Source organism: Nanorana parkeri, unplaced genomic scaffold (genome assembly GCF_000935625.1).
Source record: "Nanorana parkeri isolate BGI_ZX_2015 unplaced genomic scaffold, ASM93562v1 scaffold1204, whole genome shotgun sequence".
Taxonomy (NCBI): domain Eukaryota; kingdom Metazoa; phylum Chordata; class Amphibia; order Anura; family Dicroglossidae; genus Nanorana; species Nanorana parkeri.
This window is the reverse complement of record NW_017307472.1, coordinates 438406-466150: the sequence shown is the minus strand read 5'-3', so window position 1 is coordinate 466150 and position 27745 is coordinate 438406. Positions and strand designations below refer to the sequence as shown.

General features: G+C 39.7%; 1 protein-coding gene across 1 annotated transcript in view; it reads right to left on the bottom strand.

Moving 5' to 3' along the window:
- Positions 1 to 27745, bottom strand: part of USP32 (ubiquitin specific peptidase 32) — a 157231-nt gene that overhangs the window by 67273 nt on the left and 62213 nt on the right. The window contains exons 3-5 of the mRNA XM_018568541.1: positions 10641 to 10746; positions 7929 to 8047; positions 100 to 259 (exon numbers count right to left, since the gene is read on the bottom strand). Coding sequence (XP_018424043.1) covers positions 100 to 259; positions 7929 to 8047; positions 10641 to 10746 — 385 coding nt within the window. The remainder of the gene's footprint in view (positions 1 to 99; positions 260 to 7928; positions 8048 to 10640; positions 10747 to 27745) is intronic.

The window sequence follows — 27745 nt, the reverse complement described above, 5'->3', positions numbered from 1 at the left end:
CTATAGTCATCATAGGAAAAGGAAGCTAGAACATAACATAAAAGTTGTATTTCAAAGCCCAGAAAACAAACAGCAAGAGCATATTCACAAATGACTTACAGTGCGTTACTCCGGCCAAAGTTTGATAGAAAGTTGGAGTGTCACTGTCATCGGTGAGCGTGACGAACACTCCACCAGAAAGCAACCACCGAGAAAACGTGAAGGCATCTTTGTTTTGCAGGAGCCAATTTCGAAATTTTTCATAGTTCACCTTTTCACCCTGAAAACAGATATTAAACATACATTCCGGTTATACAGTTACACACACTTGCAAAGCGGTCTTGCTACAAGACAAAAACAAAACCTGTAGAGAATTTCTAGCATAATCTCATCAAGCACATATTTCTATGGTAAAGTTTACATAAAAGTAAACCAGTCAACTTTAAAAGGAAAACTGCTACTGTGCCCATTTAAGGTAAAGTAACATGTTCTCTTAATAGTCCGCTTCCTCTGCTACTGACAGGTCCCCCATTATGGGAGATAACACCGGGCTCAGGACCTTCTTCCTATCTAACTGTGCTGAGGTCTGGAGACTGGTTGATCAGGAGCCATGCACTGCAGTGTAGGATAAAGATATAAGGGGTTATGTGCTCCCCCCGATCCCAAAGTACTAGACATTGCACAAGGCTCCAGCTGGTTAAAAAAAACAGGGAATATAGGGAAGGTAAGTATCTTCAATCAAAAGGGGCATGCTATCAAGTGAAATTTGTCCCACAAGAGCAAAGTGATCAGGTTTACTTTAACTAAGAACAGTCTTGGAAAAAAAACGCATTGTTTTAAAGACTATGTACATCCGAGGGATCCCTGAACTCCAGACCCAGACTTCCAGGATAACTACATAACAAAACTATAGCATTAAACTGAGACTTATGCTGACTTCTTTCAACTCTCAGGTACTGGAGCTTCAAGATATCCTCACCACAAGAATTCTCAATACTATCCACATGCAGCAGAGATTATAATACCAGATGATGATGTCATGCTCTCCACAATGGATTCCTTATATTGCCACAAAATTAAATAATAGGGAGACCAGCTGCAATTAACACTTACTACGCTTTTGGGTGAGGGTGTAAACAATAGTGACTGCAGGGAAAACTTACTGGAATCTACACATGCTATAAACTCATCAGGGTGCATGCTAGAACTCTGTAGAGAAACCACTGTTTCCACCAGACAGCAATGGTCCTTCTTTGCAGCATGCTGGCAGAGGACAGGCTTTTCTACTCAGGCTGTGGCTGGTTATGGAAAATTAACTGTAAGATTTAACACACCTTTAGTTCTAATGCATCTAAAATATATTTATCCAATTTAAACTGAACATTCAATAGTGCTTTAAGGGTTAGCCGTGTCCTTCACCATTATTCCAAAATCTTCATATTAGGGGCTATGTGTATATATAACCAAAAAATATATGACACATACAGATTTTTTTTATTCGCATAATATTACCACAGGCTTAATTAACAAAGTAAAGAAATTGATTAGCAATTATCTTTCTGACTTTATTTGATGCCCAGGTTTGAGCATAGCAATCGCAGTGCTTTTAGTAAACAGATAAAAAGTGACATTTGATTGGCTGATATAGGCTGCTGCACAACATGTAATGATGGAGTTATTAAATAAGCACAGATTTGCTCAATATTCTATCATTTAACATATTTCATATGAACTGTAACTGTTTTGCAGATGATTTCCGATAGCTCCTCTTGACAGTTCCATTATCCAACTGTAAATCAATTAGGTGACATTTTTCCAGCAATATTATTAAAAAAAATAAAAGGTCATGTCTGACAGAGTCAACTGGTAATTACAGAGCTCGGAGCTTTGGTTTTGAAATAAAGATTTTTATTCCTAAAGCATGCACAAAAACGATTTTTAAATAAATATTCATTTATCATGAAAATGTTTTGGAAAAAAATTGCAACACACACACACGTAACCATTATTGTGGAAACTTTTGAAAAATGTAGCTCTTTTAATGCATTTCAATTGAGATGTTCACATCTTGCACCTCAATGTCGCCTGTAGCTGAACTTAATCCTTTTGTCCCATCACACTCCTGACCGGAAAAAACAAAATTTAACTTGGTGGGTGCAGTAGTGACAACGGATGCCTCCACGAAATGTAAATAGATGGAAGTAGTCACTCGCACTCCATAAGTAGTAAAGTCAATACTGTTTATTGACTGTGATGCTATACATCTCCTAAGCAGCGTTTCGGGACCGTGCGGCCCCTTCCTCAGGCAAACAGAGGAAGTTTGACTTTACTACTTATGGAGTGCGAGTGACTACTTCCATCTCTGTAGCTGAAGCTTGTTGCTCGAACATGAGCTATTTTTCGACGGATTTCGAGCGATTTGGCCCCAACAGACTTTGATAGACTGTCAAAAGAAGATATACGTAGCGCGACAAAATGTGCACTGTAGCTCAATGTCCCTCAAAGTTGATCAGTTCAAATCAGCGCTGAAAAATAGCTGATTTTGTTGTAGCTCAGTGTGAATGGGATCATATTGTTACAACACAACATAAAAATGTAGTTCATTCTACACCAGGTGTTATTGCTTTCAAAGGCTATCTAACCATATATTGACATTTTTGTACATAAAAGCATACATCATTCCTGTTTGAATAGATATGATATTAAAATAGTATATTCCGCATTAAATTTGGGTGAAAACACACACACACGCGCACACACACACATACACATATATATATATCACAATAAATGTAATCACTTTTGTTAAGTAAATAAATATATCACTCTAAATTATACAAATCCCAAATTTTTCAAAAGCGTCCACAATTTTGGCTGTTTACATATTACACATACATATTCTAAGGTAACGCAAGAGCAATGGGCATGAACAACATGGAGCAACCCAAAAGCAAGCCACTTTTTCCTTTCATGAGTTAAGAGCCATCTTTATAATGAAAGATGTCTGCAGATTACCGACACATGATACCACAGTATCTATTTTTTTTAATCAAGCTAAAGTACACCTAAAAGCTCTTGCATGACAGTCTAAATAAGTACCACATCCAGATACTATGTGATGCACAACTCTCAAAGTAAACAAGAATCTTTCTTTACCTTCACTGACTGAGCCAAATCTTCCTTCATTTGTGTCTCACACACTCACTCTCCCAGACAGTGCAGCTCACAGTGGGAGGGTTTAAGCAACAGAGGTGGTACTGTCAATCCAAAAAACCAATGGGCAGCACTAGGTGTTGCTAGGTTCTGACTGTGGTCGCCAAAAATATTTATCTGGGTTTACCTAACCCTGAGACCAGTAAAAACATTGCTGTGTCTGGTCTCACATCTAACATTGCAGCACCAATACATGAAGAAAATAAAGAAAAAAAAAGTCATACTGGATTATGAGGCCGGACCATTGTTACTTCCTTTTCTAGACCTGCTTAGCTGTGCTATTTATTTCTTCCACACGTGCTCAGCAGGGCTATGTGGGAACCAATTAAAGTATTTATTTCTACAAAACAAATTTTGAAACTTCATTGAAGTAATATTGGTGATATGTTTAGATAGCGTGCATTGTGCTGCTTTTACGAAATCCTGTAAGGACAAGTTTTATCTTCCACAGCCAATGCTCCCATGCATTGCTGGAGGCTACCACTGCCTGTCTGCCAAAAATGTGAAAAAATAGAACAAAGGACTGTAGCAGACTTCAACAAAAACAACCACCACAAACAAAGGTCTTATAAACATTTACTATATATGGCTTCCCCAAAGTGTCTCTTTTTCTTATCTTCACCATACCCTTTTATCTGGTTTATGCACACAATACAAGATTTTAAAAAATTGTTTTAGCCATTATTAAAGCCTTTTCTTGGAGTTTATTGATGAACACAGGATTCAGAGACATTTGAGTTGTGCTTCTGCTTATTGAAGGATTTGAAACAAAAAAACAGTGACCAGTCTGGTATAAACACCTTCCACTCCACTTCAGCAAAATATGCATGTATTTGAAACTGGCATGGCTCTGTGAATGCAGAGACTACAAGAGGGGCTTGTTTTTTCTTTTAAATAAAGTACATTGTAGTCCATTCATACTTCCTCCCGTCCCTGTAATTGAAAGTCCATAATTCAGTATGGATAGGGACTGGGGGAAGAGTCTGCACCCATGATCCACTGATCGCAGTTTCAATGCTTTTCAGGCTCCAAAGAAAAAAAATTACATAGTTGTTACGGGTGAATAAAGACAGGTCCATCGAGTTCAACCTTTGGGTTGTGTGTGTTTGTTACTAAGATTACCTGTACCCCTGTATATCTTGTGTGCTGAGAAAAGTATCTAGATAGTTGTTGAATGATTCCATACTCTCAGCTGATACCACTGCCTGTGGAAGGGAGTTCCGCAATGTTTTCAGCTCTCACAGTAAAGAATCCCCTCCGCTGTTTAGGATGAAATCTTTTCTCTGCCAGTTTCAGGTAGTGGCCTCTTGTATTCTTGACTGAACTGACAGTAAAACGTTTATTACTGATTATCCCATCACCAGTAAACAATTTGTACATTAATATGCCCCCTCTCAGTCTCCTCTTTTCAAGAGTGAACAAGCTTAATGCTTGCAGTCGTTCCTCATAGGGGACCTAAACTAACCCCTTTATTAGCCTTGTCACCCTTCTCTGTACCAAAACTGAACCGCATACTCAAGATGTGGCTGGACCAGTGTTTTGTACACGGGCAGAATTATGGATTTGTCTTTACAGTACATTCCCTTTTTTATACATGATAGTACCCTACTCGTCCTATTTGCTGCAGCCTGGCATTGCATGCTGTTATTAAGGCAGATGTCCACTAGGACTCCCAAATCTTTTTCCACCTCTGATTTCCCCAGTGGAACGCCCACTATGAATGAGCAGCTCGCTTTCGTATTTTTAACTCCAAAATGCATAACCTTACGCTTCTCAATAGTAAACCTCATCTGCCATGTACATGTCCACCCCCTATTTTATCCAAATATTCCTGTAATATTTCTATGTTTTCTGTCGAGTTTACTACCGTACAAATTTTAGTATAGCAAAAATTGCAATAGCAAAAATTGTAATATTGCTATTGATAGGAGTCCCAAAATCATTGATAAACAGGTTGAACAGCAATGGCTCCAAGACAGAACACTGTCAACCAAGGACCACTTGAAAAATGAGCAATTATTGATACTCTCTGGACACGTTCACTTAGCAAGTTCTCTATCCAAGTACACACTTTCATCAATGCCCAAAGATTGAAGCTTGTAAATCAAACGTTTATGGAGGTACCTATAATCAATAAAAACATTTCTTCAGTTAATATCTGTGCATTTACGGATTTTTGGCAAAAAGTGAATTTTGTCTTTAATGTCTACAGTAGTGGCTATATTACCAGCATGTTGTTAGTTAAAAAAATATTACTGCCTTTATTTGTGTAGACTAGGCATGTCACATATTAAATGCAATGTTTCTGAACCTGCAAGGGGGGTCCCTTCATCAAGCAAAGCCTGATATGCCAGTTACAGTACCTAAATCTTTCTTTAGAGATATTATCTCACAGTATATTCTCTTCTTTTATCTGGATTATTACAAACTGTCCACTCTGCAAAGGCCTACGGGGGAGGCAGGTATGGCTTTGATGCAATTCTTATATTAATTGACTGGGCAACTGAAGAAGAGCATCCAGCACATGTTTTAAACACAAAACAGCCATCGATATACCTTGAAGGTACTAAATTATCCCCCACTAACCTCCGCTTCCCGATTTTAAAAATACCTAGGTCTCTTCGGGCTGAAATTAAAGAAAAATATCTCAATTTATAAAAATGTTTGTTAAATCCCCGAGGGGACCAATGCACCAGAGTCAAATCAGTGCAAGGGTTTAGAAATAAAACCACAGAGGGGAGGTACAGCCAGCACTAGAGCTCACGTCAAAACCCACTACCACCACTCTCCACCCCTCCATGTAATATTTTAGCCCTATGTCTCCTTTGCTCTCCTCTGAAGGCTTCATTGCAGTGAAGACAAAGACAAAGACTAAGCCCAAACCCAGCGGTCAGCTATTTCAGAGGAGAGAGAGTATAGTTGTAGCTGTCAACCTGTGTTATTGTGACTGAAGGCAGCTGCAAAGGTGCGAGAGAGAGAGAGAGAGAGGCAAACTCCAACAACTGTGTATGCTGGAAGTAGGAGGGGTTATACCGAGCTGCTGAATGAAAGCGGCTGTAAAGGTACGCCATCATTCACAAAAACCCAAGCCATCAACAACACGCCAGATACTACACCAACGCAAAAGAGAGGGGCAATCTCTCCAACAACTGTGCATGCTGGAAGAAGGAGGGGTTATACTGAGCTGGTCACTGTTATTTGTTTAGGAGTTTCCAAATTCTTCTGTATACCCAAATGTCTCTGAACCTTTGTATCCCTCAATAATTAAGAAAGAATACTCATTTGTTATGTTTACCAATCACTTGTTAATTTTGTAATGTATATATACATAAAATGAAAGCAGAAAAATCAGGGAGTTTGAAGCAAACAACCTTCCACCGGCAAACGCATGCATTTCTTTTTGGGCATATTTCCAGCCTTCTAATTTCTTGATTCAACTATTACTACATCATGTTTCTTTACAAAGCAGATAAAGCTCTGTCAAGGTGAAATGAACAATCAGTAAGAACAAAGAAAATGTAATTTAACAACTATTTACATTAAACAATTGAGCAAACTAGCTAAACAGTGGTATTGGCAGACATATTTAACAATGACAGCTAACACTCTGATATACACTGATCAAATAAACGATTGAAGTGAACCTTGAGAATTCATCTTTTTTACTACCCGAAATAGATAAACCAGGTAAAGCTGCAGCATGCTGATGTGGTCTAGTATAGCATGGTCCAGCAGTGAGCCTTTCAAGCTTAAAACATATAAATTATGAGGTGCTCCTTGCGTTATGACTTATAAAAGGAGAAAAGAAACTATTTGTTTTCTCAGAGTCCTGTTGTGGATCCTGGACCCAAAGGCTTTGTAGAACTTTGGGTGGGATTGAGCCTCCATTCAGACCTTTGGCTTTGCTTCTCTTTTGGGTCACAGGAGTACACTTACTAATGCCCACTATATGCTGACAGCACAGAGCCGTGCTGCAACCCGACAAGGATCCCGACAATATTGTCAGGATCCACCCGGCTGCCTGATTGACAGCTGGCTCTGCTTCTGTAAAGCCAGAGCCAGCTGTGCCTGTCCCCTCCCCGTTTATCCCTCCCAACACCTATTAATGGATTTTATTTTGTTACAACAGGGTCGCTTTGAAAAAAAGCAAAACACATGGATATGCCACGCTGCCTTCTTTACAGCATATCATTTTCTCCAAGGCCTCTTATACAGTATATTTAAAGCAAGACACTTTTTAACACCTCTCTCTGGGCAGGTTAATAACACCTGCTAGCTCCAGTTATACAAATGCAATCAACGCCTTACCTCCATGAGGTCTCCGACCCCATACTGGCTATGATTAACAGATTATGTTGATTGGAGCAACATTCACCATGTTTATTCCCAGAAAACACTTGCACATGCTGCAGTGAGAAAGCTGGTCGGATGCAAGTCCAGTTGCCTTTTTTTATATTTTTACAAATATACCATGACCTGGATGAATGGGAACCTTCACAGACATTTAAAGCAAGAGTTCTCACAGTTTTTTGTTGTTTTTTTGTTCACAATGACACACTTTTAAGATTAAAATGTCACTCATTAAAATGTTTTTTTTTTTGAGGTTTTCAAATTTAAACCAAATTGGTAAAATAAAAAAAAACAACCTGCGTTTCATATGAAATTCTGACTCGCAGGGCATAGGTCTCTTGACAGTGTTAAAAAGAAAATATGAATGCAAGATTTTAAAAACATACCTCAGCAAAACAGTTCTTAAGGGATAATGGGACTTCTCCATCCACAACGCTAAGCATGCTCTCCATATCCTCCCGTATAACATAGCTACCGGACTCATTTGAAAAGAGACTAAAAATATCTAAAAACAAAAAACAAAAAATTAATTATGAAAACATTGTTCAAAAGCATGCATACATAAATGACTATAATACATCCCTGCCAGAAATCTTCATAAAACCCTGTGTTTTACACATTTGCATTAGCAGCAGCAATAAGACCATTGTTCAACTGTCTGTTGCCTATATGTACTGTTATTATTGTGGCATATTTACACTTGTAGAGCATATTTATGTCTAAAAAAATATGCACTACCAGCTGAAATCTTACATTAACTCTTTAACTAGCACCTGATGGTTGCAGTTTTCATTGGTTTAATACTGTAATCGTCAGTTATACTTACAGTATTAAAAAAAGAATACATGTATTACATATTAGGGGGGAAGCAGACAACATGTATTCTTCTTTTACACTGTTGCTAATTTATCAGCCTAAAATGTAAAAAAAATGCAAATTAGTCATGGAGCTATTGTCAAGTAAACCAACGTGCTGATGCAGCCAAATTTGGCTTAGTCATCACTGACCTGGTCATGAAAGGGTTAAATACTTCACAGGCCACGGATAGGCATGCAGCAGATGAAAGTTGCACAAAAAACAGAATTTCATATCCCCATACCTTTTGGGGTGACAAACTACTGTAGCCAAAGCATAAGCAGCATGACAGCAAGACACCTTTCATTTTCAGGAGGAGTTCAGCAACAGTAGCCTATATACATCTTATGACAGACTTCCATTAAAAGGATGTTTTGTTACTTTGACATTTAATAGCATTACTTGTTCATAATTTCACTTTTTAGCTCAAAAAAATGACATTCCTGTGTCCCTCTACTAACTTTTCTTTGAAGAAAACCTGCACTGAGGAAATATGGAAGATGCCATTGCCTACATCACCTTCATTGCCTACATCACCTTCAGAAATTGCTGGCTGCCTGGCTATCATGCAGAATAATGGGTACTAATGAATGGGTAAGTAGTTTCTGAGCCACTTAGCCAGAACAATTATGTAGATTGGGAGTTCAGACCTCACTGGCTTTTCCGATCTGCATGCTTGCTCTAAGGCAGAGACTCAAAGCACTGGAGTCACTTGATACATATGAGAGCCAAGCAACTAGCGTTCTCAGACACACGAAAACCAACATAACCTTCCCATTTCTTTAACTACAGGTTCCTTTAATAGTGTAAATTGTGAGTGAAATGCCACATTTCTTGGTGTGATTGTGTGCAGTTAGGCCCTTATGAATTAAGCTTCTGTAAAAGATATAGCAAGCATAAAAATATAATTCCAAGCTTTGCATTGCATTGCCATTCATTGTACCACACACCAAGTGCGCTGTGCTATAGCGTGCACTAAATGCACAGTAATGTGCACTTAGTGCAATGTTCTGGTGTAAATGGGCCCTTCTACATCTAAATCACTGACCTGGATTTTTTATTTTTTTTATTGTAGTGATGATGGAAGAGTTGGACCAGTGTGTAAAGTCTTCTCCAGCACATCCCAAAGATTCTAAATGGGATTAAGGTCTGGACTCTCCAGGTGTGACAATGATGTCTCATCCTCCCTGAACCACTCTTTTACAATTAGAGCCCAATGAATCCTGGCATTGTCATCTTGGAATATGCCCATGCCAGCAGGAAAGAAAGATGAAGGAAAAACCTAGTCATTCAGTTTATATTAAGGTAGGAAGCTGCCCTAATTTTTTGAGCTCATAACATTGCTGAACCTAGACGGTAGGGACTAGGCATGATGGGTGCATTACTTCAGCCATCTCTCTTCTTACCCTAATGTGCCCATCACTCTGGAACAGGGTAATTTTGGACTCACCCAGTCTATTAGCCTCACTGATGAGTTGTTTTCTTAAGGCTACACAGCTGTTTTGTCCCAATCCCCCAAGTTCTCTTCGCATTGCGCATGTGGATATGCTTTTACTTTCACTATTAAAACATAGCCATGAGTCCTACTATTGATTTGTTTTGATTTGGTTTCACCAAATGAACTTTAATCACGATCATTTAAGATTTGTTTCCAACCACATTTCTTCCTCGAAGTTGATGTTTCACCACTTTCCTTCCAGGTTTATTAATGTGTTGGACAGTTCTTAACCCAGTTTTAGTAGTTTCAGCAAACTCCTTGTTTTCTTAGTTTGATGCTTACCAATAAGTTGACCCTTCTGAAACAGTTACATCTATTCCACGACCACAGGTTATGTCTTCTGACTTGGTTGTTTAAGAAATGAGAAGCTAGTCACTGCATCAGTTAGGGTTAAAAAAAAACCTTGTTGCCAGCTGAAACATATTAATCACTGCGGTAATTATCCAATGGAATGCTCTTACCTATCTGCTTAGCTAAATCCAGGTGGTGACTTTTTTTTGGCCAGGCAGTGTATTTTAAGGTCTGCTTTATGGGGAAGAAAAAATGCATGGTTTTGCTTCTGCAGAAGCTGTTGCTTTTTATGATAAATCACATGACTCATTCTAGATGGCTGTTGATAACAGATGACATGACCCCTACATAAAAATTCACAGCTGACATAGGGGTAATCAAACACAACAGATTGCTACAGTTTCATCACCACCGTGTGTGCTTATGATGAACAGGTGGCTTGATCCATACTTACATTTAGCCTTCTCTTCATCCCGACCTCTGGTGAGAAGAACAAGACCCACTATCAAGTTGTTGAAGTGTAACCCTTTTGAGGTTCCACCAAACGAGCAGTAGATTACCTAAAAGGGTACAAACAGAACTAAAATCAACTGAAGACAATGCAGAAAAAACACAAAAAAACTATAACATGCATTACATAAAAAGACTAAAAAGGTCCATTTATACTTTTTTTTTTTTTCACAGATTTACACAACTTTCACTAATGAGTCACACATTTTTCTAATAGGATTGCATTGGGAAATGTATTAATCCTCAGTGAAAGTTGTGTGGAAAAAAAAAAGAAACTTATAAAACAGAAACTTAAAACGGGTTTGTACAGTTCCGGACGTACAATTAAACCTTACAGAATGGTTTGTTTACTTATCTTCCTCAGCGTAACATTCTTCTATTTGTTTCACAAATGTACATTTACCTTTAATAATTAAACCATATAATAATCACATTGCCAAATCTTGCTCATTCAAATGCACCGTTGAGCTACAAAACAGATGATAACTATGAAGTGATTTTTAGAGCAACACATGATGTAACTTAAAAGGATTCTGCAGAATGCGAAGAGAGAAGTAGAATGAAATGACATGTTTCCTTATTCAAAGTAGCTACAACATAGGATTTTTGTCTTACCTGTAGAGTCCTTTTCTTGGAGCACATTAAAAGAACACAGGAGTATTCATGGACATAGGGGTTATGCAGCTACCTTCCACTTCTACTACTACTCTTGTAACAAGACATAGTAGAAGTGGACCACAAAAAGAGGGGAGGGACCAGTGTCCCTTAAAAGCTTTACTTTATTGACCATGTTTCATGTTACACCCAAATTTAGGGTTCAAAATGAAACATATACAGGTGAAACTCGAATAATTAGAATATCGTGCAAAAGTAATTGCAGTAAGTGCTGCAAAAGGGGCCCAAACCAAGTACTGAGTACATATGCATGCTTTTACTTTTCAGAGGTCCGATATTGTTCTATGCACAATCCTTGTTTTATTGATTGCATGTAATAATCTACTTTTTTGAGGTTGTGGATTTGGGGTTCTTGGGGTTTTCATGAGCTGTAAGCCATAATCATCACAATGATGACAAATCACGGCTTGAACTATCTTGCTTTGCATGTAATGAGTCTATCTCGTATATTAGTTTCCCCTTTTAAGTTGCATTAGTGAAATAAATGAACTTTGCAGCATATTCTAATTATTCGAGTTTCACCTGTAGACAGATCACAACCCCCCTCTGGTCCCACACTTACCTGAATTGTGGGTTCTTCTCCTCACAGGATTCTGTACATTTTAGATTTGGCGCGGTTGTGCGTGGCACCACCCACACAGCCATGGCATCCATATACATATCATTTTATAGTAGTTTCTCCATTCACAGATCCTAAGTTCTGTCAGCCACCGCACTAATGGCTACTAGAGAACAAGTAGTTCTCAATGATCTAAAAATGAAGTGGTGTCACGACATGTGTATTCCATTGAGAACTACTAGTCTCTGTGCCGCGGTAGCTGACAGGACCTGGTAGTTTCTCTATTCACATATCCTGTCAAATGACCTATGAATGGATGATGTAGCTGTGTGTGCAGAGCATGGTATGGACATAGAAGGGAAGAAAAGTCTACAGGAGGCAGAGCACTGCATTACACTGATTATGCTTGCAATGCTTTACTGGCTCCAATGTAAAAAAAAAGTAAATGCACATTTTTTCTTTTATAAAGAAGTGTGCATTTTTTTTCTTTTTCAAAACGGTGGAATTTTTCTTTAAATATATACTCCAAGAAAAGGATTTTATAGGCAAGACAAATCTCCTATTTTCTTAATCATACATTAAATGTCTGCTGAATCCTGGCAAAAAAACGCTTGGGAGAGGTAAAGTTCATTTCAGGATTAGGCAAATCAGTGTACAAAATAGGTTGGAAAAGTGAGTGTACAGATGCGGTTTTAACAACCTGAGAGCTTTCAAGGGAACTCAGGCTAGTAACCTTGGTATGGCCGTTGTACGCTGTTCCGGGCGACAACATTAATAAGGGGTAAAATGGTATGCTTAAGTTTTGGAGCAATGTCAGAAAACGGAGACTACTCATGTATTAGGTCATCAAACACAGATAAGGCACATTCCCCTTCATCCTCAGCTTACTGTGCAGAAGCAGCAATAGCCAGAGGGAACTCAGAGATGGACACTTAAGGTGGAGATGCACGCTTTCAGCCCCTGAGTCAACAAATATGGCTGAAATGTGTTGCCACTCAGGCAGGGGACAGTGGCCTGACCTATCGTTGTCAGGTGCATTAGATGGCACACTACAGGTGCCCCTGTGGACCTGCTAGTGGATCACATGCTGGCAAGGCCCTCACAACCACAGCCCTTGTGCTTATGATCCGCCAAATTAGGTGTGCAAGTGAGGAAATCACACAAGGGGTACTCACAACACCTCTGCAAGAGCAGGGAGGGCTAATGCAGTCTGTAACTCATCGCTGGAGGCAGCAGAAGTAAACCTCCCAGAGGATTTAGGTGCCAGTGTTGCTGAACAGATGGAAGAAGAAGCTGAGCAGTTCTGTGCACGCTGTGGAAATCGTGAGTGCATGCACAGTGTTACAACCAGGAAGAAGGCTTTGCAGACTCAGTAGGGGTACAGAAGCAGAAGCCTGGTGGCATCAAACTTGAAATAGTCTCCTCCTACCACCAGTATGTGATCGAAATTGTTGCAGCCGGTGTCAGACCCATAATGAAAATCTGGCGCAGCACAATGGCATCAAATTCAAAACAGGGCTGCACTTTCTACCATCACCAGCACGCAATCAAAATTGTAGCAGCATACTGTTAAAAAAAAATGTTGCAGCCAGTGTCAGGACCCTTAAGGGGTTCAACAACCAAATTAAAGCACACCTAGGGTCACCTAGGGCAGAGCTCTGGTCTTGACATACTTTGCAGTCCTCAAAACAGAAAGAATACCTCTGTTCCCCTGCAACACTAGCAGAAAATAAAGATATCCTGGAAGTAGGAGGGGTTATACTGGACTATCTTACAGCTCTGTTTGCCAGTGTCCAATCTTCTGAAGGCAGCTGCATAACTCCAAAGTAGCTGAATACTCCTGTGTCCCTTAGTGTACCATTAAAAGATAGCATTTACATATTCCGTGTATATTTTTACATTTGTTCTTGAGACCTATAATTAGAGGCCTGCATGGGCCTGTTCTGTGCTTGTACCAGCAACCTACTTTAGAAACTATAACCTGACTCAACTCCGAGTCTGTACCTGCAACTTAACCCCAAACCCAAAGCCATGTTATTAGAGAATGTAAAATTATAATACAGCTGTCATATTACATGACACTGCAACATATCAGAAAACTACAAGTTACAAAAGACCGTCGTGCTAGAAAGAGAGATGCAACTTAGAAGAAACAGACATACTAATAACTGGGGATGTGTTACATTAGAATTTTTCAAACTGTGAAGTTACAAAACATTGCTAAAGACTGTCATCTAGTTACAGCAGACTAATCACATTCTTAATTTGATTTGAAGTCATTTTTTATGTGATTGTGACATTTTATTTGCTTGCACTTCCATATTTTTATTAGACAAAGAGAGTTCTTTTAATTTTATTGCAATCACACCCAAACCTTTGTTTAACAGGTGTTGAAATAAGATATCAGTCAGATATCAGTGTATTTGCTTTCAAAAAAGTCAACCGATTCAAAGACTTGCATAGTAGGAACAGCAAAGCAGAACCAATATGTAGCCTTTCAAACCAGGAGCAGAGCCTGCATATGCAAGGTGCAAATATATCTCCATCCACATACTGTACATAATTAAACTATACATTTATTTTTATTAATATTAGCAAACTTTTGTGCCAAGAATCTTTTATCGATTGAGAGCCCGATACTCATAGAATGGGCCTCCCCCTCGAAGTTTACATCTAGAATCTTCAATACGCTTGTTGCGACTATACGGCTTACTTGGCCTAAACATTAGTAGGTTGATAAGAGTGGAAGCTACAAAGATTATTACGATGCACATGCCTATATTCTATATTGTATGTAACAATTCAGTACATTGTAATGCTTGGATAATTGCTGCCATCTGGAACTGCCTTTTTGCTTGCATAACTATGTAAACTTGTCAAGTGCTAATAATGGATTTTAATGGAAAGATACTAATCGTTGAGAACTCAGTATAAAGTTCCCTTGTATGTTTATAATTTAATAAAAAAATTATATGGAAAAAAAACCAAACAAACAAAAGGTCAAACATTAAGGTCAAGCTTGTCATGAAAATTAAACAAATCCAGCATCGGAAACGTGTTATTGTGTATTACTCCTAGGGCTGCAACCAACTAAATCGATAATAAGAATAGTTGTCATTTTCGGTTTCGGCAGTGCCATTCATTGCAATGGCACAGTAAAAGCGTCTCCCACCCGCAGTGTGATCACCCACACTGGAATGCGAGGTACCGCAATGCCGTGCCTTCCAGTGCAGTGATTTCAAAATATTGTGCATGCAGTTTTATTCTTTTGTAACTGCATTTTAGTTAAAATGAAGAACGGTATTTAATTATTTGTATCCAATTGATCAAAACAATAATAGACCAACTAATAGATTATGAAAACAATCATTAGTTGCAGCCCTAAATACTGCAACATGATTGGTGTGAATAAGCCCCAGGACTTGGGGCTTCATTTACAAAAATAATGGAAATGTATATATATGATGGAGATTCCTATACTTGTCAGTGCGATCTGGGTGTGCGAGTGTCCTATAAATAAAGCCCTTGGTGTTGGAGGTGCGCAGAGTCTAATGCTGACATGGGGAAAAAAAAAGTCAAGCCCTGTACACAGTCTGGGCCTAGGATCCAGGGTCTAACCTAGGTACTAGAAACTCATCTAAAAGACAACAGGGTACCTGCATTGGTTCACGAAGAACAAACAAAATTTAAACAGAAGATGCAACTTTTGCAAGCAAAGTCCTTCTCTGGTTTTATTGTGTGAGTTTTCCAACCTGATAAGCCCTGTAGATTGTGCAGACCAGGTATAAAGAATAATGCTCAAAAGTAATACAAATAAAAAGCTTCATACTATTTTGAAATGTACAAATGGAACAAGCCACTGTGATCAAACTAGTAAGAGAGAATCGGTTTACAAAATAATCTCGTCCTTGTGAAGTGAAATATTAGATCTGACTACACGAAATAAAAAAACAAAAAAAACACACAAACAAATCTACCAAACCTGGAAATTGAGTTAACATGAACTGCTTTTTTCAAGTTACTTCCTGCATGCAAAACCCGCATTTGACTACAAGAAGGCTCTTAATAATGTGCATTATTATTGTGGATAATCTTTAATTATAAACAGCTGGAAAAGTAAGTCTATACCATTTCTAATTTTTTCACAAAGCACTTTTAACAAAAAAAAAAAAAATCTAAATATAGGTGACACAAGATTAATTTAGTGTATAAAGCTAATAGATGCTTTCAGTGGTGTTTCATGTTAACTTAGTAAAATTACAATGGAATTACTAAACTAAATAGTTTGCAGGGGTATGTAAAGGCAAATAAATGAAGGTTAATTTAAAGATTAGCCAAAAGCATATAATTAACACCTCTAGGTAGTATTCACAGAATATTTAAGTGTTAGCAATTGCACAAAATAGGTATGCGGTGGTGCTAACACAATGACAGGATCCCTGCCATGGTGGTGGTGGGGTTCTCACTTGAAAGTAGTTAATGATCAAGTCCATCCAAAAGACACAAGAGCACCGTTAGCTACTGGGGAAAAGAGGTTTACCCTGTACATACAAAGAATGTCTTACAGTAAGAGCTGAGAAAATGTAGACTATTTTTAATTTAATTAAAAATAAATTGTTCTAGACAACTTAGTAGATTGCTTAAAAAGGGATGGTGTGCTTCTAAAAGCACAGAATATAAAAACAGCTACAAATTATTGTAAGAACCAAGAACTGGTAGGCATCTGATTGTCTTTGGGGATAATAAATTGTTTTCTTGTTAGAGAAAACTTCCACTGAATCAGCTGCAGGTTTCAGGTTCTAATAGGGCAATATTTTTTATTTTCAGATGAACCCCATGGACCTGTCTTTCTACGACTTCTTAGGACCTATGACTGGTGGCAATGGTCAGCTGTTTCTGCATTGGTCCCAACTTACTATATTGGTAATCACAATCTTCCAAAAACACATTTTCAGAAGTTATCCTTTACCACAAACTTATTTTATAAAATGTGTGGCAGCCAAGGACTGACTACTGTTGAATCCCTGGTCTATATCACTCTTCTGATGATTCATTTTAATTTTGTTTATCACAACTTGCGATTTATACTTGTATTGTAAGTCTGGTCTGCTTTAAAAATTCACGAATATGTGTCTGATGCTCTATACCTGCCACCGATAATGTCCTGTTGAATTTTCTACTTTAGATTATAGCCCACTGGCTCTTGCTTACACATCAGGACTTCAAAAAGGGACCCAGTGAGATATTTACAGAAGTAGAGGGTCCTAAAGTAGTTAAGAAAGCACATTATTTCCGCAGAATCCATTCACACACAACTAAAAATGTTAGATCATTTCCAAATAGTAATCCTTTGTCTAAACAGTTGTTGGGGTGATTCATTAAAAATAATATAAAGCCAAATTGGATGATGTTTAGTTTGCTTAAGTATGGTCTATCATAAACTATGTCTATTTTTTTCCCTTTCCCTCTTCAATACTTGTATTTACTTTTATTTTCAGGTATTGATGCATCTCAAGGCTGCTAATCTCCTCCACAATCTTAGAAGGCTATGAGCACTCCTTCCAGCGATGGCTGCATGTCATTTGTTAGGATGTCTTAGTGATAGTGACAACAACAGACCAAATCAGTGTTGGCAAGGCTGCTTATAGTCTCCACAAGAAGCACATGTGACTACACAGGAGAACAACTGGGAGACATGGACAGAGCGCTGTCACTCCATAACAGGAAGTGCTGTCATGCAGGATTTATTTTAATAAAAGCTATAGATTTAAACAGATTAAATAAAAAGTTTGACATTACAATATTATGTTAAAGATTTTAGTGATTGTTTTTATGTTTGCTTTAAAAGAACTACTCCAGGCAAAGAGCTGAATACAAATAAAACACATATAAAGGGGGGCTGTTTTACTTGCCAAAGGATTTATTTTCTGTCCACACATTTCTAAAAGTTATACAGCTCTGTCACACCACACAGCCCTTTCTGCAAGGAGACCTGACCTTCCTTCAGAGCAGTTCAATAACACGTTCAGTTCTCCTCCTGTGATTGGAGACGAGGAGAAGCACACTGATGAGCTCCTCTCCACTCTCCTCCTATTAGCAAGCACTTTTCACTGCAGCACAACTGACTGGTTACATCACTCAGTCTGAGTTCTGCTGTACAGGCGCAGCAAGAAGCTGATGCTAAGCCAAATTCTAGCACCTACCCTACCAGCATTCAAAATACATTTGAGGGTGTATTCATTAATACAAAACTGCATTAAATCTGTCTTTTATATTTACCAGGGGTCAGCTTTAACAGATATACAAAACAGAAAGAGGCTCGAAAAGTTTTGGGCTTTTGCTACAATATGTTTGATTAGCGTCCCTGCTCCAAATATGACTGCATAGGTACACAGGGATATAAATACTGTATGTTGACATTTCAGTACCACTGGAATATTAAACATGATTTCAACTAACAAAAATTGTCTAACATTGGCCACACTTTGCACAATCGTATTGTGCAATTTCCATTAGATTTACCAACAACTATGTAATCTGAACTTTGCTAAAATATTGGATGACAATTTCCAGCAATCTTCCTTGACGTCAGACAGGTCTCTAGTCTACTCCTATTAACTGTAAAACTGTTACGAGATTAATATTCTACTGTTTCAAACTGGTTATGCTCTCTCACAAAGAATTATTTTTGCTTGTCTTGTATTCTTATTTAAAAACACAGACACTCCACACAGATTACAGACTCCACCACCAGCCTTACAGAATAAGGGGCTATAAACTGTAGAGTAGAGGGCTCTATCAATTCACCCAAGTGAGTTACCAGCGCCAGCATCAAACAGCTTTCCAAGACCTCTCCAGGAGCATTTCTCCCCGACACTCCAAATTGAGTAAAGCTCTTCTTGTACCAGGGGAAACTCTGGATGACCCTCTCTAGGCCCTGTGTGACAAAAGACCTCTGCCAAAAATATTACCAAATATTTATATCCTTCCCCACCATGTACCACTGGCAACAAAACCCCTATTCATATCCTGGCCCTTCCAGCTCTCCCCTCTTATTTCCCTTGTAGCAGGCAAAAGCAGTCAATCTTATCAGGTTTAAGCACTGGAAGGATACAGCCAGGGAGCACTACATTTTCTAAGAGACTCCTGCTTGAGCCACGGTGGCTACACTTCGAAAACTACAAATGCACTGAATATGTGTTGCATTGAAAATCAATAGTGTTTAATCTAAAGCCAGGCAGAACACATTTGTTAAAGTCCCACTGCTATGCGTAGTGCACAGGGACATTGACAGTGGCAGCACAACAGGCTCAATAGTGAAATGCAAGATAAGATTTCACAGCTGCCTATGAAGATGCTGCTGTCTCCATCAATTTTCAAATCTCAGATCTACTTTTAGTGCAGTAGAATTTCTCTTTAAAGTAGAACTCCAGGTAAATCAAATCTTAACCCTTGCAGAGGGGCTACCCCCACACTGCAATGGTTAAGTGGTAAATTTTGCCTAGGGAGCTAAAATAAAGTTATACTGGGCCAAACCACGATCTCGGCTGGCTGCTGGACAACTCCGTCCAGCCTGTCTCCTACTCTGCTCCAGTGATGGTATGTTCCTCGGCATCCTCACATTCTATACACTGTATAAAACATGATGACTCAAGGGGGAGCGAGACTGAAGGGAGTGGTCTAAGAGGAAGCCAGAATCATGGTTTGGGGTAGTATAACTTTATTGTAGCTCCCTAAACAAAAACACTTAACCCTTGCAGTGGGGTTACACCTGCACTAAGATTTGATTTAAGATTTGATTTAAGATTTGATTTAAGATTTGATTTAAGATTTGATTGGCCCGGAGTTCTGCTTTAAAGCTGAACATCAAGCAAACAGCCAAATGCAAAGATAAATATATATATATATATAAGTGGGCTGTTTTCCTGCCAAAGGATTTGAATTTTTGTCCATCCAGATCTGAGATTTATACAGTTCTGCCACAAAGAACAGCCCTGTCTGGCAAGGAAGACGAACTAATTTTTCTCTGCTGCAGTTAAGTAAAACAGGTCTTGTTTTTCTCCATGCTTGTAACTGGACAGTGAAAGGAGAAGAAGCATGCTGATGAGCTCATCTCTTGGTTACTCTGCATTTCCGCTCATCGTTATGGTCCTTTGCACTTGGAGACCTTTCACATGAGTTACGGTGCATTCCAGCACAGTTAGCTGCTGGAACACACTGTATTGCATCCTGGCAGGCTTCCTGCGTTCAGGGGAGGTTGGGTGCTAGGCAGTGCATTGGCGTCAATGGCACAGCAGCCCCGCACGCAGTGGGATCGCTGGCACCAAAAAACGTGGCAAAACATTGCCTGCATTCCGGTCCAGTGCAATCTGAAAAAAATAGTGCTTGCAGCATTTTTTCAGATCACATAAGACCGTAACGCAGGCATTGTTTTGCCACGCATTCTGGTGCAGGCGATCGGGGATGGGCGTGCCGGGATGCAACACAGTGTGTTCCAGCAGCTAACCGCGTTGGAACACACTAACTGATGCGGAAGGGCCCTAAAGCACAACTGATTGGCTTCTTCTCCTCCCCCCACAATCTGAGCTTTGCTGTACAAGTATTACAATAGGCTGATATCAAGTCAAAGTCAGGCACTTATCACTTGTATTTAAAAATAAATACATTTAAATGATTAATTACTGAATAGAGAGCTACATTCATCTGTGTCTAATAGATTTGCCTGGACTCACGTTGGGTTTCCTAGCTTTTTAGAGTCCAAAAAAAAAGACTAAATGTGGCAATCTATATTTATTTTGTTACAAAGTGAAAGTTTAAATATTCAACCAATTCTGCAGACATTTCACATTTTAACACATAAAAGTGCAGGGGTTGAATCATCTACGTTTTTGGAACAAGTTCACTGCCTTAAATATCCACTATGTGGTAACAGAAGTCTTACTAATTATATGAATAATATAAGTACAGCCCCAGACAAATGACAATAGAAGCCTTCCTCCTTCAATTTGCAAAAGGTCATATTGAAGGTCACATTTTTGGGATCTTGCTAAATTTAGTGCAAAAATGTGTCGGCCAAGCAACTGTGAGGAACAGAAGAATAAAAACACGAGCTAAATAAAAAGCTAAGAATAAAACAGAATGAACCAAAGTATACCGATGTACGCTAAAATGCCGTTCATGCCTTTCGATCAGTAAATCCTCCCAGTTGCATACATTTTAAGTTCAAGTTTATTCACATTAAATGTTAAGTTTAAATTTAAAAATTAAAAAGACAATGAAATGGCAAGGTTATTTATACAGAGCAATAAAATTTTTATGACTGCCTATAAATGATCTAATATGGAATCTAAAGTCTCGACCAGAAATGAAAATAGAAAAACTCCACAATTTATGTTAAATAGTAATTCAAGACAAATTGGGTCGACATCTATACTGCATAAGACAATGTAGCTGCAGACCTAATCTAAACTAAAATATGATTTGGATGTTATAGTCCCAAAGCATTTGTTCCCTGCCTGCAGCGAAGAATAAGTATGCTGGTAATACAATTTATACTCTGGCAATTTGTATTAATATATTACTCACATTGCAAAAGTGTGTATTGCTTTTTGACGATTTCAGCATTTATAATACCAAGCAAAATAATTCTGACAAAAATGAAACAAGAAAAAGCACACGTACTGTATGTACAAGCATAACTTTTCTTGAATACATTTATTAAATATTAGTCAACCGAAATCATCCAGTAGATTTTTAAATAAACGTATTATTCGGAAAGCAAATATGGAACATATTTTTACAGAAACACTACCAATGCATAATAAGGCTAAATTATGCAAACAGATAGGAAGATCATAACTTTTCTAACCAGTTAGATGCAAGGGCAGCTTTTTTTGTAAGGAAAAAGAGAAAAAAATTCTATAGGTCTGAGAACTTGATGAAGGGTAGGGATGTTCTAAATGGTCTTCAATACGTTCCTATGAACCTCTGCAGTTTAATATGAATAAACACTGCAGTTTCTTGGCGAGTGTAAAAGTTACATTTCTAGTTGAATTCACAACTAGCTATAATTTTAGAGCAAGAACACCTTTCCATTCAGCACTTGGAAGCAAGAAATGGGTGCAAGAGTAGCACGTTATTGGAATCCCTGTCTGAGTTCCAAAACAAATGGCATCACGCAATAACATTTAGTAAAATTATTTCATAATATTTAACTGATCAGGTATAGATATTTTTTCAGAAGTAGAAGAATATATATATATTTGGGGACATTTTCAGGCTCACGGCTCTCCTAGCCTCACCAGTTCTCCGCAGCCTCCCTGGCTTGTCGTCGTGTGCCTCCTGCACACACACACACACCACCTGACTCCACTTTGACTTCTGGGGGAGCCCTCCTGACTCCAGAACATAGTCTGTTCCAATTTTCCAGGAGGAACTCACTTGACTCCTCTCTGACTTCTGGGGGGAGTCCTCCTGACCCCTGAACACGGTTTTTTCCTATTACCAAACAGGAGCCAATTCCCCTAGCCAGCATCCTTTCCTTAAGGGCTGTGCACACCTGTGCAATCATTAGGTGTTGGTCACTGCTAAACCCTGGAGCCAGGACTGGAGCTTTCTTCCCTCCTGAATCACCTTGAAATCTCCCAGTTCCAGTAAAACCAAGTAAATGAACAGAAGGAGATATCCAAATCAAATCAATATTTGGTGTGACCGCCTTTTGCCTTCAAAACAGCATTATTTTTTCTCGGTACACTTGCACACAGTTTTTGAAGGAACTTGGCAGGTAGGTCATTTCAAAACATCTTGGAGAACTAGGATGTAGGCTGCCTCAGATTTTTCTGTCTCTTCTTGTAATCCCAGACAGACTCCATGATGTTGAGATCAGGGCTCTGTGAGGACCAAACCATTACGGTCAGGACTCCTTGTTCTTTATGCTGAAGGTAGTTCTTAATGACATTGGCTGGGGTCGTTGTCCTGCTGCAGAAAAAATCTGGGGCCAATCACACGCCTCCCTGATGGTATGGCATGATGGATAAGTATCTGCTTGTATTTCTCAGCATCGAGGACACCATTGATCCTGACCAAATCTCCAACTCCATTGACAGAAATGCAGCCCTAGACTTGCAAGGAACCTCCACCATGCTTCACTGTTGCCTGCAGACACTCATTGTACCGTTCTCCAGCTCTTCAGCAAGCAAATTTCATCAGTCCAGGGCACCTGCTGACATTTTTCTGCACCTCAGTTCCTATGTTTCCATGCATAGTTGAGTCACCTAGCCTTTTTTCACGTCTATGGTGTGGCTTTTTGGCCACAGAAAAATGGCAGCAGTCTAATGTGAAATTTCGATTAATCTGACCACAGAAAAGTTTTCCACTTTGCAACAGACCATTTTAAATGAGCTTTGGCCTAGAAAAGACAGTGGGATTTCTGGATCATGTTCAGATATGGCTTTGCATGATAGAGCTTTAGCAGGGAATTTTGAAAGTATTCCTGAGCCCATGCAGTGATGTCTTTCACAGAATCATGCCTGCTTTTTAATGCAGTACCATCAGAGGGCCCAAAGATCACAGGCATCCAATATTGCGTTTCGGCTTTGTCCCCTGCACACAGAGATTTCTCCAGATTCTCGTAATCTTTTCATGCTATTATGTACCGTAGATGAAGATATATTTAAAAGACTTTGCAATATTACATTGAGGAACATTGGTGAACCTCTGCCCATCTTTACTTCTGAGACACTGACAATCTGAGATCCTCTTTTTATACCCAATCATGTAACTGATCTGTTGCCAATAAACAGGGCTTGAAAAATTTTAGGATGTCTCACCAGCCAGTCAAAAATGTCACCAGTCAGCATGACCAGACTATAGCCTCGCAGCGCCACTGACAGGATACGCACAAGTTTTTTTACAAGCCCCCACCTGACATCATCTGGACTGGCCCTCGGGACCACCTTCGTAATGGAAGTGATTAAGTATGATTATGACAAAATGCCTATCTCAATAGATCAATTGATAGATATATAGATATATATGTTAATTTGCTTTCTGCTCGTTTGCCTTACTCATAACCTTACTCAGAAATTGGTGCTCAAGCACCCGCTCCCCGTCATATCCGAAGTACGCACTAGAAATAGGAACTAAGATGGCGCCTCCTCTTCAGACAACACCCAAGACGAAAGATATAAACATCTTGGCAGGAAGTTATGCATATATGGATCTAACCAATGATAAGCTAGAATATATAAACTAAAATGCTTTTCTGCAATGCTACGCTTAAATATACACGTTCAGCTGCTTACATAAAACCATGAAAAGCAGAAGAATAAAAACAGAAGTATCTTACTCTGGACTAACGTCTCAGCGTGGTTTTCTTCTCGGAGTATACTCTATATATTAAAATCAGGCCAGGCGGCAGATATAAGTACGGAAACCTTTTGATCCGATCTAAATTTGTGACCAGAGTCCAAAACAGTTGGCACCCCAGATGGGACTTCGGGTTCTGTACCGAAGGACAGCCGATCGAGAGGAGACTGAGACAAGCCAACACACGGACGAGGCAGAGACTGATCACCTCTGAAATACGGTAAGACATATTTCTTGCCAGTATTTCCTTCCTCCGTATTTGGCCTGTTTCTGTCTTCATATCGGCTCCTGAGGTCAGCAAAGACAGGTAACTTGCCCGAGGTCCGATAAAGAACCTGTGTAATCTGTATCTGCCACCTGTATATGTTGTATGTTGTATGTGTATTGATCTGTGAGATGCCAGAAGGAAGGCACAGATGGTATAATGTGCTGACGTGGACAAACTCTCCCTGACTGAAATAAGTGTGCAGTGAAGCACGGGGTACAGGGGGGGCGTCAGAGGTCACGCTTGCGGGGATTCTGTGCTACAGCAGTCCTGGGTCTCAAGGTCTCACCTGTGGGGCGCCCATTTTAAGTCAGAGGTGTAATGTCTGTATGTCTGTGATTAATGTAATCATTCAGGGTAGTATAGGGAAGTGAGAGAAGTGAGGGTGAGCAGGGCCCCCCCCTCCCCCTTGCTTCGGCAGGATTGATGCCAGAGTCCAAAACACCTTCAGTCTCCTCACGGCCACACCTCCCTTGCCGCGCCGCGCTGCTGCCAGGCTGCCTGCTGGCTAATGCAGTCCTCTGGCTGGCAACAGCTCTCCCGCACCTCTAGTCCCATGAAGATCGCTTCGGGGCGGCGCGAGAGAGCTGCAGCAGCCATGGATGGTCACACTTTCTAATCTTGGGGCCGTGCCTCCCCCTTCCTACGGTCCTGAATCAGCCATCCTAGAAGCTCCAGACTGGCCGTTTAATTACAACGGCCGGCAAGCTACTCGTCCGGCTCCGGCGTCCTCTGGTCACAGACAAGAGGACGAGTGCATTTTTCAATCCCTGACAATTAACCTGAATAGATGTAAAATGTTCTTCCAGCCCTTCCCTCCTAGTATCCCTTACTTTGCTAACTGTTTGTTGCCCTGACAGAGATGGAGAAAGAGCACGAGAGAGAAAAAAGGGGAGGGGATAAATAGATATCCAAAAAATGATATAGCTACAGGTGTACTTACAAGTAGTGCTGCTGCCAACTAATTGGTAATCAATTATGAGAATAGTTGTCTACTATTCTCATTATCGATTAGTTGGTTGGATCCCCTAGCTCTCTCCTCAACGCTCTGGAAGGTGGACACAACAAGAAGTGGGCGGGTGCAATAGCCAGCCTGCTATTGGCTATTACAATTTGAAATAGCCAATAGCAGACTGGCTATTGCACCAGCCCACTACCTGCTTTGTTTACATTCAGCTGCCATCTGCAGAATCTTGCCACTGGCATCTGTCATTCCCTGGCTGAAGATATTCAAGCGCCATGTGCTTACAGTACAATTATTAAAAAAAACAAAATGATAAAATGTGGGAAAAGTCATTTTCCGTTTCAGCCTAACAAATTCTGCTGCGGGAGATACGTCACAGTGCCATTAATTTCAATGGCACCCCAAACGCGCCTCTCACCCACAGTGGAACGCACGGTATCGCAATGCTATGTGTTCCAGTGCAGTGTGATTGCAAAAAAATTGTGCACTCAAATTTTATTCTAAAGTAAACTTTATGTTTGTAACACTGCATTTGTGTTTAAATTGGTATTTATTTCAACTAATCGATTTATGAAAATAATCATTAGTTGCAGCCCTACATACAAGCACATAACATTTTATATAAATATCTGTATCCACTAGAGCAGGGGTTCTCAACCTTTCTAGGGCCGGGACCCCTTGATAACATTTGCCAAGTTGTGGTGACCCCCAGCGGTAAAATTTAGGGATGACGAGGCTGCTTCAGCGACATCTAGCGGCGTGGCAGGAGAACGGACACTGCTGCACTAGGAGAGGGCGGAGGAGGACTCTCACCTAGCACAGCAGAAATCACGCAGCAACCCGCAGGTTGAGAACCACTGCTAAAAGGAGACAACGAATCCCAGAGGAATACAACAAATCGCAGCAATAGTCCATTATACTATAATGCTCTATTGCTGGGATTTGTAGTCTTCTGTAGCTGGTGTTATTCTGTTTTGCGCTGTAGAATTTATTATTGCTGGGATTTGTAGTCCTCTGTAGCTGCTGGTATTCTGCAGTGTGCTGTATAATGATTATACGGCGCAACGCAGAACAACACCAGCTATAGAGGAATACAACAAATCGCAGCAGTAGTACATTATACTATAATCCCAGTAATAGAACATTATACTATAATCCCAGCAATAGAACATTATACTATAATGTTCTATTGCTGGGATGTGTAGTCCTCTGTAGCTGGTGTTATTCTGCATTGCGCTGTATGTAATGTATTATTGCTGGGATCTGATGTATTCCTTTATAGATGGCGTTATTCTCCATTGCGCCATATAATTTATTATTGCTAGGATTTGTAGTCCTATATAGCTGGCAGTATTCTGCATTGTGCAGTATAATGATTATAGGGAGCTATGCAGAATACCACCAGCTATATAGGAATACAACAAATGCCAGCAATAGTACATTATACATACAGTGTGTACATATACAGCACAATGTACCATCAGCTATAGAGGACTACAACTACCACTACCCCAGCAATACATTATTGCAGCACCATGTGGGGGGGTGGGGGAGTGCCTGCTTAACTGAGCAGATATAACCGCGTTATGTACGCCATCAGAATTTTTTTTAAAAACCCATAGGAATGCATAGTTAGATTCTTATTGGCTATTTCACTTTGCAATAGCCAATAGCAAACTAGCTATTGCACCCGCCCTCTGCTGCTGTCAATCACTAGAAGTGGACCTGATGGAGAACTGGAGGTCCCACTCTGCTGATTGGCAGCAGCAGAGGGTGGACGCAATAGCTAGTTTGCTATTGCAAAAATAGCCAATAGGAATCTAGCTATCAAACAAGGATATAAACAATGATCAATTAAATAAACAGTAGGGCAGAGCTTCTGATGTCACTGCACTGAGCTGAGCCGGACGAACAGGTTTTTTTATCGCTTTGCTGCCATTTGCCCTGCTGGTCTGATCCAGCAATACCTAATGCCTGTACTGTTTATATCATTGATTTATACTGGTACCTGTGATCTGAGGAGACCTTATCGCCTTTTCTGTGCATGGGCTTCCCTTCCCCATTAAGAAGGGGAAAAGCGCATTTCACCTAGCTCTGTAGGTCTACCTCCCCAGGTGAGCACTCACTTGTTGTCATCACTCACTGGGTGGAGGTGAAGGTCTGCCTGCATTGTGTGATTATCCTTACCTGAGAGTTATATGCAGATTGGCTGCGAATCAT